The sequence below is a fragment of the Trachypithecus francoisi genome, unplaced genomic scaffold (assembly GCF_009764315.1).
Source record: "Trachypithecus francoisi isolate TF-2019V2 unplaced genomic scaffold, Tfra_2.0 Lachesis_group9, whole genome shotgun sequence".
NCBI classification, from domain to species: domain Eukaryota; kingdom Metazoa; phylum Chordata; class Mammalia; order Primates; family Cercopithecidae; genus Trachypithecus; species Trachypithecus francoisi.
Window position 1 is genome coordinate 10,717,467 of NW_022681474.1, and position 15,655 is coordinate 10,733,121.

At 43.3% G+C, this 15,655-nt stretch overlaps 1 protein-coding gene across 7 annotated transcripts in view; it reads left to right on the forward strand.

Annotated features, from left to right (window-relative positions):
• Nucleotides 1-15,655, forward strand: part of PRKCQ (protein kinase C theta) — a 156,365-nt gene that overhangs the window by 86,149 nt on the left and 54,561 nt on the right. For all 7 annotated transcript variants that reach the window (XM_033209993.1, XM_033209989.1, XM_033209992.1 and 4 more), the window contains 4 exons: nucleotides 3,838-3,947; nucleotides 4,714-4,831; nucleotides 6,347-6,507; nucleotides 11,075-11,248. In XM_033209993.1, coding sequence (XP_033065884.1) covers nucleotides 3,838-3,947; nucleotides 4,714-4,831; nucleotides 6,347-6,507; nucleotides 11,075-11,248 — 563 coding nt within the window. The remainder of the gene's footprint in view (nucleotides 1-3,837; nucleotides 3,948-4,713; nucleotides 4,832-6,346; nucleotides 6,508-11,074; nucleotides 11,249-15,655) is intronic.

Here is a 15,655-nt window from a genome sequence, read left to right on the forward strand (position 1 = left end):
TGCAGTGAGCCAAAATCGTGGCACTGCACTCCAGCCTGGGCGACAGAGTGAGACTCCATGTCAAAAAAAAATTAAAAAGTAATAGTTATTTACGTAGAAAATTCTGGTTTATTTTATTTTATTATTGAGCTATTTGAAGAAGAGTGGGCCAGTGAAAGCTACAGGTGAGGGTTGCCCAAATTTCACCTAAATATTTTAGTATCTACATCTGTGCAATAAGTGATGAAGATGAAAAGGAAGTTGTATTTGTTGAGCACCTACTCGACGGCAGTCATTGTGCTAAACTTCTTTGCACACACGTGTGCAAATCAGCAGATAAGATTAAGACCACATGATTTCACAGCACCCAGTGCCTGCTTCTATTACAATACTCTCTACTCACAGACTCTGTCAGCTGGAGTTTGGAAATCTTGATATCTGATTTTTCTTTATTTTAATGGTGATGTTTCTTTTTCTCTCTCTCTCTCTCTTTTTTTTTTTTTGTGAGACAGAGTCTCGCTCTGTCTCCCACACTGGAGTACAATGGCGCGATCTCAGCTCACTGCAACCTCCGCCTCCCAAGTTGAAGTGATTCTTCTGCCTCAGCCTCCTGAGTAGCTGGGATTACAGGTGTGCACCACCACACTTGGCTAATTTTTTTATTATTATTTTTAGTAGAGATGAGGTTTCACCATGTTGGCCAGGCTGGTCTCAAACTCCTGACCTCAGGTGATCTGCACTCCTCGGCCTCCCAAAGTGCTGGGATTACAGGTGTGAGTCACTGTGTCTGGCCTTTAATGGTGATGTTTCATAAGCAAAATTTGAATTTCTAAAACTAATAATTGTCTTTACACAGTCACATGGGCACACGCTCTCAGTCCAAGAGGGATCTCTTGATCACTGGCAGTGGAAGTTAGTTTTTAATGCTAATGTTCTCAGGATTCATGAATCAGAATACTAACCCTGAATCATAGAATCCCTGAGCTAGAATCCTGTATAGATCATGAGTTCAGTGCTGGGGATCCTTAATCGGGAGCCACCAGAGCATGCATGACTTGCCCAAGGTCACACAGTATCCATGCTGTGCAAGCTGCCACCAGCACACCATTCTCCACCCACCTGACAGGTGCTCAAGTATTTCCCCCTCCTCTTTCTTTTTCTTTAACATCTCATGTGACTTATAAAAATGAAAGGAAACTTTGGTTCATTCTATTTAAGTTGCCTTCTATAACTAAGTCGTAGATGTGAATTTAAGTTATCGATTCATGCGTGCAAGAAATATTGCTTTCTTTATGACTTTGAGATCCACTTAGTTAAGATTCTCATCTGGTAATTCTTGGGGCCTGCTACCCTTCCCATAATCACGTGAGGTTTTGAGGAGCCATGGGTACAGGGGCCTGGAGACTGGGGAATATGGTCTAACATCCGGTTGCTGTTGGCATCCTCATCTAAGCCCACACTGGTGAAGCCTGTGGCTTTCTGTTTTCACACTATGTATAGAGTTTTGTGATTTTTTTTCAAAGCTGAGGCCCCCATGCCTGGTCCAGTCTCGCTAAGTGTGTTCTGCCGTGACCTCTCCTGGTGTTGCTAGCCTCCTACTCCATCCCTTCCCACATACACATAGCACCTCCACCAACCTGTTCAGCATTGCCCCTTTACTTCTGCATCCACAAAATCTTGCTCCTCTCTTCCAAAGTCCAGGAGAGGTGAGGGGCACGACCTCCTGTGCTGTCTCCCCTCCCTGCTCTCAGACACATGCCCTTGTCCTCAGGGACAAGTGGCCTTCGGTTCCCACTCACTCAAATTCTTAAAAAATAACCTTGTCTGGCTTCCTGCAAGAGAAGGCCTGGCAAGGGGCTGGGGGACAAGAGGGACCAGGGAAGGAAAACCATATAGAGAAAAAAAAACCCAAAATAATATTTCAACAAACTTGCTGCCACAATTAAAAAACACAGTAATTATTCTGGAGAAACTCCTTAGTTGGTTTTCTTTCTTTTTTTTTTGAGACGGAGTCTCACTGCTGGAGTGCGTAGCGCGATCTCGGCTCCTGAGCTCACGCCATTCTCCTGCCTCAGCCTCCCGAGTAGCTGGGACTACAGGCGCCCGCCACCACGCCCGGCTAATTTTTTGTAGTTTTAGTAGAGACGGGGTTTCACTGTGTTAGCCAGGATGGTCTCGATCTCCTAACCTCGTGATCTGCCCACCTTGGCCTCCTAAAGTGCTGGGATTACAGGCGTGAGCCACCACACCCAGCCCTGTTCGAGCCACCACACCCAGCCCTGTTCATTTTCTTTTAAATAGGTCTAGGTAGTTGGCTGGGCGTGGTAGCTCACGCCTGTAATCCCAGCACTTTGGGAAGCCGAGACAGGCAGGCCACCTAAAATCAGGAGTTCGAGACCAGCCTGGCCAACATGGCAAAACCCCATTTCTACTAAAAATACAAAATTTAGCCCAGCATGTGGAAGGCGCCTATAATCCCAGCTACTAGGGAGACTGAGGCAGAATTGCTTGAACCTGGGAGGTGGAGGTTGCAGTGACCTGAGATCGCACCACTGTACTCTAGCCTGGGAGACGGAGCAAGACTCTGTTTCAAAAACAAAAGCTAACAAACAAACAAATAGGTCTAGGTAGCTTCTGACATCCTTAAACCACAGTGCCTGTCTCTGTAAAACAATCACCATTGTCCTTCCTCCGCCTGGGCTGTTGCCCTGGCTGTGAGGAGTGTGGTGTGCTGTTTTCTGAACAGCTCTTAGAAGGGGATCTGTTAATGAAAGTAGAGGTGATCATGGGCCTTAGGAAAATTATATCCTAAGGAGATTATCAGAAGGAGGATGCTGGGCAGTGGGTGGCAGAAGTGGGCACAGGGGGAAAGAGGGGGAGGTGGAAATAGGTGCTTTTGCTCCGTCAAGTCCTATTGCCATTCTCCGGGCAGTCACACTGTGGACAGAAGTGGAGGCAGTAGCTGCCTCGGGCCTTAGCTTACTTATAAAACTGCCCTATCATATCCCAAGAGAGAAAGACAAAGAGTAAAAGAATCTCAAAACTTAACCATTCCCACCCTCTTTTGTTATTCTTTGTTCCAAAGAAAAGATTTCCCTTTTGTAGCCTCAAATGAATTTTGTGAATTAAATAAATAAAACATCTGCAGGCTGAGGCTGCCTCCTGGGCTTCAACCTAAAGGCTGGGGGAAGCTCCTCACAGCCCAGGTAGGAAAGGGGATGTTTTGGACCTAGATTGGAGTGAGTAGGAACATTCTTCTGATGCAGGGCAGGTGAGCCCCAAAGTGGGGCTTAGTCCAGGAGTGTTCTTTACTTCGCCCAGGAAGAATTCATGGACCAGCTGTTAGTAGAAGAAAACAGCTTCATTGGTCAACGGTGTTACAGTTCTGTTGGTATTACAGCTCCATGACTGCTCCTGCAGAGCAGGGCTACCCCAGAGGCAGAGAGTAGCAGCTCAGGGCAGTGCTGCAATCCCGTTTATACCCACTTTTAACTACGTGCAAATTAAGTTCCTGGAAAAAGGGTGGTAACGTCTGGGTATTGCCATGGCAATGGTCAACTGACATGGCACACAGGTGGGCATCTTCTAGAAAGCTGCTTCTGCCCTGTCCCTGTTTTAGCTAGTCTTCAGTTTGGTCTGGCATCTGAACCCCACCTCCCGAGTTGAGTCCCACCTCCTACCTCACTTCCCCTCCAGCACTTGGATCACTACCAGGGAGAGCCAGGGTCAACTTCCTCCCAGCCATGGCACCGTAGGCTTCCCTCCATATCCACAAGGCTCTGTCTTACCACCAGAGAGAGCTGCTTAGCACCAGGGGGTTCTTCCACTCTTGCTCACCTACTGCCTTCTTCCTTCCAGCATGTGGCATGAACGTACATCACAGATGCCAGACGAAGGTGGCCAACCTTTGTGGCATAAACCAGAAGCTAATGGCTGAAGCGCTGGCCATGATTGAGAGCACTCAACAGGTAGGAGGAGCATGTGCCGTGGACACGTTCCCGCCATGGCCACTCAGCAAGGATGTCCATGCCCTGCTCCTTCACCTGTGGCAGCCGTACAGGAAATGCTGGGATGTATTTCTGAGCGCCAGCCTTGCCCCTGGCTTTCATCTCCGTGCCCACACCACCCCCCCCATTTGAGATAGTGATTTGATGCATTTGTATTATGCCGAGCTTTATAAAATCTTAAATTCTTCATGGCATGAGCAATGCAGAAACAAATTCATTAAACTTATTGAAGATTCATTGACAGCTTTATGTGAATATATTCAGGTTATAGAATAGCCTAGGGTAAAACACTTATGTGCTAGCATCATCCCCAGAGTCCTCACAGAACACTGAGTCCAGAGCAACTTTTGCCCTGCTGTTTACTGCCTTGGCGTTAGCTGAATTCCCAGATCCAAGGAAAACCCCTCTTTAAGACTTGGCATTGCCTGTATCAGCTGTTTTCCCATCCATTGACCACCTGTCCTTATTTGTGATGGAATGACATAGACAGCATGAGAGAATCCTGTCAGCCTCAGAAAAGTGTGAAGGAGGAAAACATGTTCTGCTAATGCATAAAATGTAGCAGATAGACTCTCTCAGAATATGGAGTTCTAAAAGAATGTTGAGGAAAAGAAGAGCTTCCGTGACCCTATGCATTTAGGAATTTTAAATGGCTTTTGTCCCCATGGTTAGCAGGCTGAGCTGTTCCCTCAATGGTGGGTGGTCTGACTCTCCATGTGTCATCTAGGCTCGCTGCTTGAGAGATACTGAACAGATCTTCAGAGAAGGTCCGGTTGAAATTGGTCTCCCATGCTCTACCAAAAATGAAGCAAGGCCGCCATGTTTACCCACACCAGGAAAACGAGGTAACTGTCCTGGTCAGCAGTCTAATCAATGTCAGTCATTAATCTCAACCCTAAACTGATGCCCTTGGATTTAAGTTATCAGCTTACCTGGTCTGATAGGTGATCCACCTCCAGCTACCAATTAAGAGGCTCCCACTCCTTAGAAAAGAAACCAAAACCGTTTACCTTTGCAAAAGGCAGGAGGTGGGGGTTAGAAAATGGGATGGGTCTGGAGGGAACAACTGCAAATGTTTTCTTAGAGTTTCAGCATGTTACATTCTGTCAGTGTCAAATGGTTTTACAGAAATAAATCTGTCTTAAAACTTGATGGTGGGAAGGTCGCAGAAGACATTCTTACCCTGCACCTTTGAGACTTAAATTTAAGGGTAGGAAAGACCACTCAAGGACTCAAAGCCACTTTGATGACCTTATGGCAGTTTTTCCAGCCTATGTTTGAAAGTAGTTCATGAATGGATATGACCCCATGTTTCTGAGACCCGAGTCGTTTCAGCATACATTCTAAAGTACTTATTGTCCTTGGAAGAGTATGAAAGATAAACCTAGGGATTTGAAAATATAAAGACTATTGTAGGCAGGGGAAAATTCCTAAAAAGTTCCCATGTTTTCTCTGACTTAAAATCAACTTAAAAATGTAAAAGAAAGGTTTGGGTTACATTTAGGAGGGGTTGCTGGGCAGTCAAAGAGACCATGTCTTAGCAATGATCAACATAGGCAGCATCTTTTTCTTTTTTTTGAAGACAGAGTCTTGCTCTGTGGCCCAGGCTGGAGTGCAGTGGCACAATCTCAGCTTACTGCAACCTCCGCCCCCTGGGTTCAAGGGATTCTCCTGCCTCAGCTTCCCAAGTACCTGGGACTACAGGCTCATGCAACCATACCCAGCTAATTTTTTGTATTTTAGTAGAGATGTAGAGATGGGGTTTCACCATGTCACCCAGGCTGGCCTCGAACGCCTGAGCTCAAGCAATCCACCCACCTCGGCCTCCCAAAGTTGTCAGATTACAGGCATGAGCCACCGAACCCGGCCAACATAGGCAGCATCTTGACTTAACTTCTGTGATGAATGATGCAGTTCAGATCTTTAAAAATCTGCTAGATTTCATTTCCTCTCTCTCACGTTGTAAATTGTAGAAATGTGAGCCACGCAAATTGAAAATCATTTTTTCCTAAAATTTGGTGAAAATCTCTAGATGCCTTTGATTTGACATTATTAACAGAGCTTGTGTATTTTGCATGTTGGAATGTGTTTCTTAAGTTGAACTATTTCCAGTCTTGAAGAAATAGACTTAGGCCACACTCCAAATTCCAAATGCCAGGCTCACAGACAGGGGGCGCTGCCCTCACAGACAGATGGAGAGGTATTAAAGCTGCCTGAACTGTGGGAAACCCTCTAAACACTCCCAGTTACTATGATGGAGCCTCAGCATGGGAAGTAGAAGAGAAAGCACGTGCTCTAAGTAACTAGAATGGCCTCCATTACTCCATGTTCATTTTTAACCACCAGCTTGCCATTTTCAGAGCCTCAGGGCATCTCCTGGGAGTCTCCGTTGGATGAGGTGGATAAAATGTGCCATCTTCCAGAACCTGAACTGAACATAGAAAGACCATCTCTGCAGATGAAACTAAAAATTGAGGATTTTATCTTGCACAAAATGTTGGGGAAAGGCAGTTTTGGCAAGGTAAGCTACTGCACAGGACAACGCTGTGGCCCAGCTCCAGGAACTGATGAGCCAAGTTCCTGGTCAAAGAAACTAAACTCGTGGGGCCACCAGGACTGCATGTGAGTGTCAGAGAGAGCTTTCCTGAGGGGGCTCTGAATAAATAGGGACCCCGAGGACTCTAGGCCCACAGTAGCCTCAGCTTTCTGGAAACCTGTGTCTCCAAAGCTCCTTTGCTTGGAAAGTGTACATCTCACACGCCTCTGAGTTTGATGTCTTTGGGCACCAAAGAAATAGGACGGTGCCTCAGCCACTTCCTGTTTCACACGGTGTTTGCATTTGTTTCATTTTGTTTTTTCTTCTTTTGCTTCATTCTCAAGCCTGGAGTGTTGTTTTAGTTTGTATATGATTTTTTTTCTCCCTCTATTAAATGTCTTCAGGCTTGTATAAGTTTCCTTGGGGTGTGATAGGGCTTGGCTCTGTGTCCCCACCCAAATCTCACCTTGAATTGTAATAATCCCCAGGTGTCATGGGAGGGACCCACGGAAGCTGACTGAATCATGGGGATGGGTTTTCCCATGCTGTTCCCATGATAGTAAGTCTCATGAGATCTGATTATCATTTTTTTTTCAGAGTCTTTCTCTGTCACTCAGGCTGGAGTACAGTGGCGTGATATCGGCTCACTGCAAGCTCCGCCTTCCAGGTTCACACCATTCTCCTGCCTTAGCCTCCTGAGTAGCTGGGACTACAGGCACCCGCCACCACGCCTGGCTAATTTTTTGTATTTTTAGTAGAGACGGGGTTTCACCATGTTAGCCAGGATGGTCTCGATCTCCTGACCCTCATGATTCGCCTGCCTTGGCCTCTCTGAGTGCTGGGATTACAGGTGTTAGCCACCACGCCTGGCAGAGATCTGATGATTTTATAAAGGGGACTTCCCCTGCACATGCCCTCTTGCCTGCCACCATGTAAGACGTCCCTTTGCTCTTCCTTTGTCTTCCACCATGATTGTGAGGCCTCCCCAGCCATGTGGAACTGAGTCCATTAAACCTCTTTCCTTTATAAATTATCCATTCTTGGGCATGTCTTTATTAGCAGCATGATAAGAGAATAATACAGGCTGCTATAACAAAAGATCACATACTGGCTGGCTTAAGCAACAGAAATTCATGTTCTCACAGGTCTGGAGGATGGTGGTTCACCATCAAGCTGTTGCGTGGGTTGTTTCTTCCCAGGCCCCTCTCCTTGCTTTGTAATGGCAGTCCTCTCTTTGTGCCTTCAATATTATCTTCCTGCTGTGCATGTCTGCATCTAAGTGTTCTCCTTTTTTGAGATGAGGTCTTACTATGTTGCCCAGGCTGACCTTGACCTCCTGAACTCAAGTGATCCTCCTGTCTCAGCCTCCCTAGTAGCTGGGATTACAGTTGTGCCATCACACTCTGCTTAAATGCTCTCTTCTTATGAAAACACCAGTCATATTGGATTAGGACCTGCTGCAATAACCTCATTTAACCTTAATTATCTTTTTGAAGGTCGTGTCTCCAAACACAGTCACATTCCGAGGTACTGGGGATTGGGACTTCCGCATAGACACAATTCAGCCCATAAGAAAACCGTAGCTTGAGAGTCCTGGAAAAAAAAAATTGTAGAGAAAGTCTCTCCTCTAAATTCTTCCTGCCGTACATGCAGGTGGGGAGTTGTCTCCATCACTCATAGATGACACGGAGAGGAAGGAAAGAGTGAAAGGAGGACAAGCAAAAAAAAAAAAAAAAGAAGGGGGAGGTGAGAAGAAGGAAGAAGAGATAATTTAAGAAATTATAACCAACTATCGGTGACTGACTGCAGAAAATTTTCAAGCAGTCAAGTGATTTAAGGAGGGATGATATGGAATACAGGCTTTTAGGTAATTTTGATATTAAAGATATCTCATGTATTAATGGGGCTCCTATTTGTTTTACATTCTTGGATGGGACTCCTAGGAAAATTTTAATCAGAGATGACTATTCCATGAATCTGTGCAGCCAAAGGCAGCATTATATATTACACCTGCTCACCAGACTTTGGCAGGATGTCTTACCCAGTTTATTTAATATTAAACAAACTAAAATCCAACTGAGCAGTTGCCATAGCTGAAGAGTATTGTGCTCCATTTGGGGTTTAGATTTAAACACTGATGCCTTTCAGCAAAATCTACTCTGTCCAGCACATGGTAGCTGATATTCATGAATTCTTTTTGTTCATTTCCACAATAATATGAACCACAGCAGGCTCATTTGGTGCTAATCTGAGTGTAATAGACAATTTTACAGCCAGTCTTCATTATAATTTAGCAGCAATTAATGTGCAATTATAACCTGTTACCAAAAATTGAAAGTACATTACATAGATGGAAATTGTCTTTTCGACTTCTTAGTTTATGGCTGGTTTTAGGATGTTTTACTGAAAGAAGCAATTACTAAAAGAGTACTTTTAATTGTTAATGAAATGTTTATCTTTCTTTGTTCCCATGTGGATTTCTACATTTGAATAAGGTTAATAAGAAAGACGTTAAGTTAAACCTACAAGCCTTAGTATCCCAAGGCACAGCGGGGAGCCCCAGGTTTCCCCCACTCCATGTCCAAAGTCATCTACTTCTTTTCATCAGGACCCTGAGTCCCTACACATGGAGAGGAGAGGAGGGGGAGGTATCAAAGCAAGATAGGATGGCCATGTTTCTCTTTCTCACAACGCTGAGAATACTCCAAAACTCATCTTTTCTCTCTCTTCTGCCTTTATGTGGAAAGTATGTTTCCTCACCAAGACCTCTATACCCTTGTTCTCCTCACACAACTTTTAAGCCTACGAAAACAAACTGTGTGTTCTCTGGGGATGTGAGCATCATTCATTTGCTTGAATTCCCATCTAAGTTTCATCCCTTTTATCAAGTCAGCTACCACCAAGCCACGAACCTGCACCATCGCGTTTTAAACCTAGACTCTCACGTGTTCAGGGCTGTTGTAGCATCATCGACTTCGGTCTTTCCCAAAAGTCAAGAAAAGAAACAAATGACAAATGACTGAATTTTAACAACTGTGATTCAGAGATCATTTTAGAGTCTACTTTCCCAGGTCTCATCGTACCTGACTTTCACAACAGTCCTGTAAGTTAGAGAATGCAGTAATTGGAAACTGAAGCTCAGAGGGTATTTCCACAGTTAGTAAATGTCTGTGAAATAAAACTAGAGCTAGAAATTTCTGTCTCCAAATGCCATGCCCTTACCATTGACAACAGTGTGTTGCTGCATCATTTGCAAAACCTAAAATTGTTGAAACCCTCCATCATATGCCATCTGGTGTCCTTTGATATAAAAGCCACAGAATCAAGTGGGAAAAGTAAATTTTGGAGTTAAATCTTCCCTAGTAGCTCCAAGAATCTGAGAAAGTTATTCTTTGAACTCGGTGTTTGTTGTTGGTGTTGTTAACTTCTGTCTGGCAGAGCGTGATGAGCTAAGAATTAAATTAGATAATACAATTAGGTCAAAAGTGTAAAGTAGGTAGCAGAGTGTATGACACATAGAAGGTCATAAAATGTTTCATTCCCATTTTGGTGTCCTTTAATATAACAGCCATGAAATCAAGTAAACTTCGGAGTTAAATCTTTCCCTAGTAGTTCCAAGAATCTGAGCAAGTTATTCTTTGAACCCAGTGTCAGTCACATTGTAGGACCTACTATGTGACATACATTCTGCTATGAATAATTCATTGCTGTGTTGTCAGAGAAAATGGTGATTATTTATTTATTTTTTCTTTTGAGACAGAGTCTCACTCTGTCGCCCAGGCTGGTGTGCAGTGGTGTGATCTCGGCTCACCACAACTTCCACCTCCCAGGTTCAAGCGATTTCCTCACCTCAGCCTCCCGAGTAGCTGGGACTACAGGCACCCACCACCATGCCTGGCTAATTTTTGAAATTTTTTTTTTTTTTTTAGTCAAAGATGGGGTTTTGCCATGTTGGCCAGGCTGGTCTTGAACTCCTGACTTCAGGTGATCCACCTGCCTCAGCCTCCCAAAATGCTGGGATTACAGGCGTGAGTCACCGTGCCTGGCTGCTGTTTTGTTTTTTGTTTTTTTTTTTTTGTTTTTAAGTACACAAGGAGAACTATATCCCTCCATTCTTCTTTTGGCCTGGAAAAACTGGGTAAAATATAAAGCTAGGATTTATGTGCACTTGCAGTGATGTTTCAAGTACAATTTCTCCTCTCCACATTCAACTCTTCTTTCTTCACTGTGCACTCTATCTCTCTGGATTTTTATTATACCCTCACTCAGGCCCCTGAGCAGGCAGGGCACACTTTTAAAAACCCATTCAATTGCTTAATAATTTTGTGAAACCCTTGGGAAGAGTACAAAGATAGTATGAAACAGTGATGTCATGTCCGAAACCAGTGAAGTGCTCCATTTTGTCTCAGGAATGACCTGTGCAGGATGGGTGGGGGTTGGAGAAGGAACCTCTTTTCCCACCCAACACAGGTGTCTCTCAGGACTTTGTCTCTTTTTTAAGAAGTAGGGATCCAGATTCTAAAATAAAGTTACTTCTTCCCTTTCCTTCCAGGTCTTCCTGGCAGAATTCAAGAAAACCAATCAATTTTTCGCCATAAAGGCCTTAAAGAAAGATGTGGTCTTGATGGACGATGATGTTGAGTGCACGATGGTAGAGAAGAGAGTTCTTTCCTTGGCCTGGGAGCATCCATTTCTGACGCACATGTTTTGTACGTTCCAGACCAAGGTATGGCTTCTGCTCTGACAACCCTACTTCCGCTCTAACCTGTCTCAGCGTGGTACCTCCAATGGTGCCCTCGTTAGGAGAGGCGAGTCTTGCCTCCATATTTACCTTACATTTCGGTGTACCTGCCATCCATCAAACAAGTTTCATCCCTTCTACACACCATGGAAGTTTTACTTAGAATGTTTCAATGTCGTCGATTGGGAAGGATCTTTACTTCTAGATTTGTTTGTCTGTTTTCTGTTTTTTAGAATTTGGTTTCATTTAGCATAACAACCGGGCTTCTCAGCAGTCCGTGACTTTGGGGGAAAACGTGACAACTGTTTGTTCATCTGCCCTGCATGTGTTTGAAGAGATAAAAGTTGGAAAATAGATCAAAATGCACGTACACTATTATTTTTCTCTTCAAGACTGGCAGAAAAAGCAGCCTTAGAGTGGGCTCATCAGTGAGCAAGCTCCTGAGCCGGGAGGTGGAGGTTGGATGCGTCTGCATTCCCACTCCACGTTGGGACCCTTTCCTTAGGCTGAATTTGCCAGAAGGCTGTGCCGTTCTAGGAGGACTTGCATTCTGGTCTCCTTTTTCCTTTAAAAAAAAAAAATCCTTTTCTTTTCGGACTCAAAATTGTTCAGGATCATTGTAGAAAATGTTTACAAACTCAAAGAAGAAAATCACTTGTAATCCCACCACTTAGATGTACTCGCCATTAATACTTTGAAGTTTCTCCTATAGATTCTCTCTGCAGTGGACTTTTAAAAACAAAAACAGCAACCCGCTGTAAATATCTACTGCTCGGTACTCTGCGTTTGTTACACTCTATTTTGTACATTTTCTTACGTCTTTGGATATTCTACAACGTGATTTAACTAGAACATCTCTAATTTTTTGTTCTGATTTAAATAACACTAAAATGAACATCCTCAAAGATTAGTTTTCACGCACACGCATTATGATTCTTCTCACCTGGTTTGTCTCCTCTCTGCCACCCCATCCCAGCTGTCCACTACCTGCACTAATTCGCATTCCCAAGTGGGGCCATTATGACTAAGGTCCAAAGAACACGAGGGGTGGAGGCTTTTCCGTTTTCTTTTTTCTTTCTTTCTTTCTTTTTTTTTTTTTTTTGAGTTGGAATCTCACTCTGTTGCCCAGGCTGGAGTGCAATGGTGCCATCTCAGCTCACTGCAACCTCCGCCTCCCAGGTTCAAGTGATTCTCCTGCCTCAGCCTCCCAAGTAGCTGGGATTACAGGTGTGCACCATCATGCTCAGCTAATCTTTGTATTTTTAGTAGAGACAGGGTTTCACCATCTTGGCCAGGCTGGTCTCAAACTCCTGATCTCAGGTGATCCACCCCCCTCCACCTCCCAAAGTGCTGGCATTACAGGCGTGAGCCACCATGTCCAGCCCTTTTCCTACTTTCTATCTCAAGCCATGATGACTGGAGAGTGATTGAGAGAAAACTTCCAAGGTGACTTGAGCCATGGGAAGAATTAATGAGGGAACCAGGGAATGAATGAGGAAAGTGGATGGCAACTGGGCCATCCATCACCGCCTCTCCAGTTCCCAGTAGATTCTCAGCAAATGTTCAATAACCAAATCAATGAATAAATGCGCCTACCTAAGATAAAGAGAAACCAGACCATGGCAAAGCACTTACTGAGCATATGCTGGGCTCAAAGCACTGTGGAGGATACAGAAGTATATAATACAGCTCCCGACCTTGAGAACTTCACACTCTAATAAGAGTCAAGGCTATATTTCTAACAGGATGAGTAGTATTAGATCAGAAGGCAGACACAAAGTACCAGAGCTGAGAGAAACTAGAAACGGGAATTTGAATGGGCAGAAAGGGTCTTGGGCATGAATGGTGTGGCTGCAGGAGAGGAAGTAGAAAGCAGTGAGGTGTCCTGATCAGCTATTTAGGAGAATGCAGGCCCACTTCCTGCTGCAAGAGCAGGCTGGGACTTCCCATGATGAAGGCTAGAGAGATTTTGCACTAGAAACTCCTCCTGGAGATGATAAATACCCATTGGCCTGGGAAGGTGAAGGTATGTCATCTGCAGGCAAAGTAACAAACTCTGCCACCATCTCCATGCTGTTGGGAGGGTGAAGGTATGTCACCTGCAGGCAAAGGGACAAACTTTGCCACCCTTTCCATGCTGTTGTCTAGATTTTCTGCACACCTGGTGGCTCCCTGTAATCTTTTCCCTTTGCGGTATTTTGGGGCTTGTAGCAAACTGCTAAACACACTCTTTTTTTTGCCATAAATAAAGACTTTTATGATAAAGCCTTCATAATAGTGAAAAATTGGAAACAACACAAATGCCTAATGATAGATTTATTGAATAAATTATTATATGGTCAGAGAAAATAATACTATATAACCATTTTAAAAGATGGTATAAATGTTTAAATATTAATATAGAATGATGTTTATGAAATCATAAGTGGGAATAGATAAGATTTCCTTTTAAGCAAGAACATATGCATGCATAAGCATGAAAAATAATGAAAAACTGACCGTTGTTAATTGGGAGGTAGGATGATAAGTGATTTTATTTTTATTATGTCTTTCTGTATGTTACTATAAACACACTTTAGACTGGGCTTCTGGGCACTTAGGCAGTTGTGCTTCTCTTGGTGCCTTTTCCCCAATTTTTTTTTGATTTGCATGTATGATGGTTTTTATGTCTTATGGGGAAGGCTGTTGGGAATCCCACTTTGTAGAGGATCGGTGTGCTCCCATCTCTTGCCTGTCCATCACAGCTTCAGGCTGCATTTGTTTCTGTCCCTCTAATGAGAGATCTCCTTAACCATTTATGCCTGAGGTTGCAACTTGTTGAATTTTGAAATCAGACCTTGGCGATGACCTTGAGCAGTAGGATATAAATAACTCCCACTTGCTTAGCGTTCCAATAATGGAACGCTAGGCATAAATGAGTTCCATGCAGCTGGGATGCTTTACCAAGACCTGAGCAAAAAGTGCATCCACAGCATCAATGCTGGGAGAGAGAAAAAAAAACTTCAGCAGAGAATGTGCACATGAAATGTAAATCTGACTGGTTCAAGACTCAGATTTCAAGGAACCAAGACCTTTTAGAAAGAGAGGAAAGAAAGAAAGGAAGATGCTTGAATCACCTTTCCCAACACCCGAGTTGTTTTTTCTGAGATGTCTTATTATTCAAACTTTGCTTGTCAAAGTAACTGATTAAATACCATAAGTGAATGCAAAAGGCAACAATTGATACTTGATATGGATAATGCTTTGTTCTGGGAACATGTTGGGAATGACCTTTCTTGAGAGGACAGTTATCTGTGTATACTAGTGAAGACATCAGATAAGATAAATTAACTATGTACTTCTCCAGGGCATTGTTACTTTTTAAAGGAAGTTATTCATCTGTTCTCTTCCTCCAAAGAGAGTGCCTGTTGAATACCAGATTATTCAGGAGATTCTGAGGACAGGTATTCACTTGTTATTAATCAGGGGCATTTGGATTAAACTGTTAAAAGTTTTAAAATTTCATAGATGAGGGATATATCACCTATGGAAGGGTGAAAATATGATAAAGCCATTTAGGAAGCTACAAAATGTGAAAATTCCTGTGGACTTGGATTCTGAAGTTCAATCCCAGCTCTGCTGTTTATCAGCAGAGCTCTGAGGCACCCACTTTACCCCTGCCAAGGACAGAGAGTAAGAGTTACAGGCAGAGGGGCTGGGAGCTGTAAAACCAGGGGCCCTAATGGGATGGTGCTGTCTGGGGCCAGAGATGTACAAAATAATTCATGGAATCTGAGCCTGAATCTGAATGAGGCTCAAATCAAAAGAATCTTCAAAATTAATTTTCTGTGTGCTAGATCAAGATGACTTTGTGCATCATCCAGGCTCTGACATAAATTACTGGCTCAGGGTCTAATGTAGATGAGCATTCTGAGAGGCTGCTGTCTTTGCAAGAGAAAAGAAGGGCTAGCTATTATTTCTTTTACTTTTTCTCTAACATTTCTTTGCTATAATATTTACATTTTCTGTCTTACATGAAAGTCTGCAGGGCTTGAAATTGCACAATCCCTTCTCAGTACCCACTTCAGTGCGGATGTCAGCCAACTTTTGCACTACTAGATTTCCAGCTTAGATTTGTAATAGTTTCCATGACTTACATTTTAAAAAGTAAAAAAATAGGAAAATCCAAAATAAAATTTGTCTACAAGAACAGTTGTCATAAATTTTTTAACTATATCCACTTACAAGTAGATTTAAAACAATTAGAAAAAAAAACCCATAAAACTTTGAAATACTCAAAGGGAAAAATAAATGCTGAAAAAAACCAATTTCCCTCTTTTTAATTATGCTGCAGTAAAAGAAAAATTAGTAACTCAAGTATCCAAAGTTTCTGTGCTCTATCTCTGATAAAAC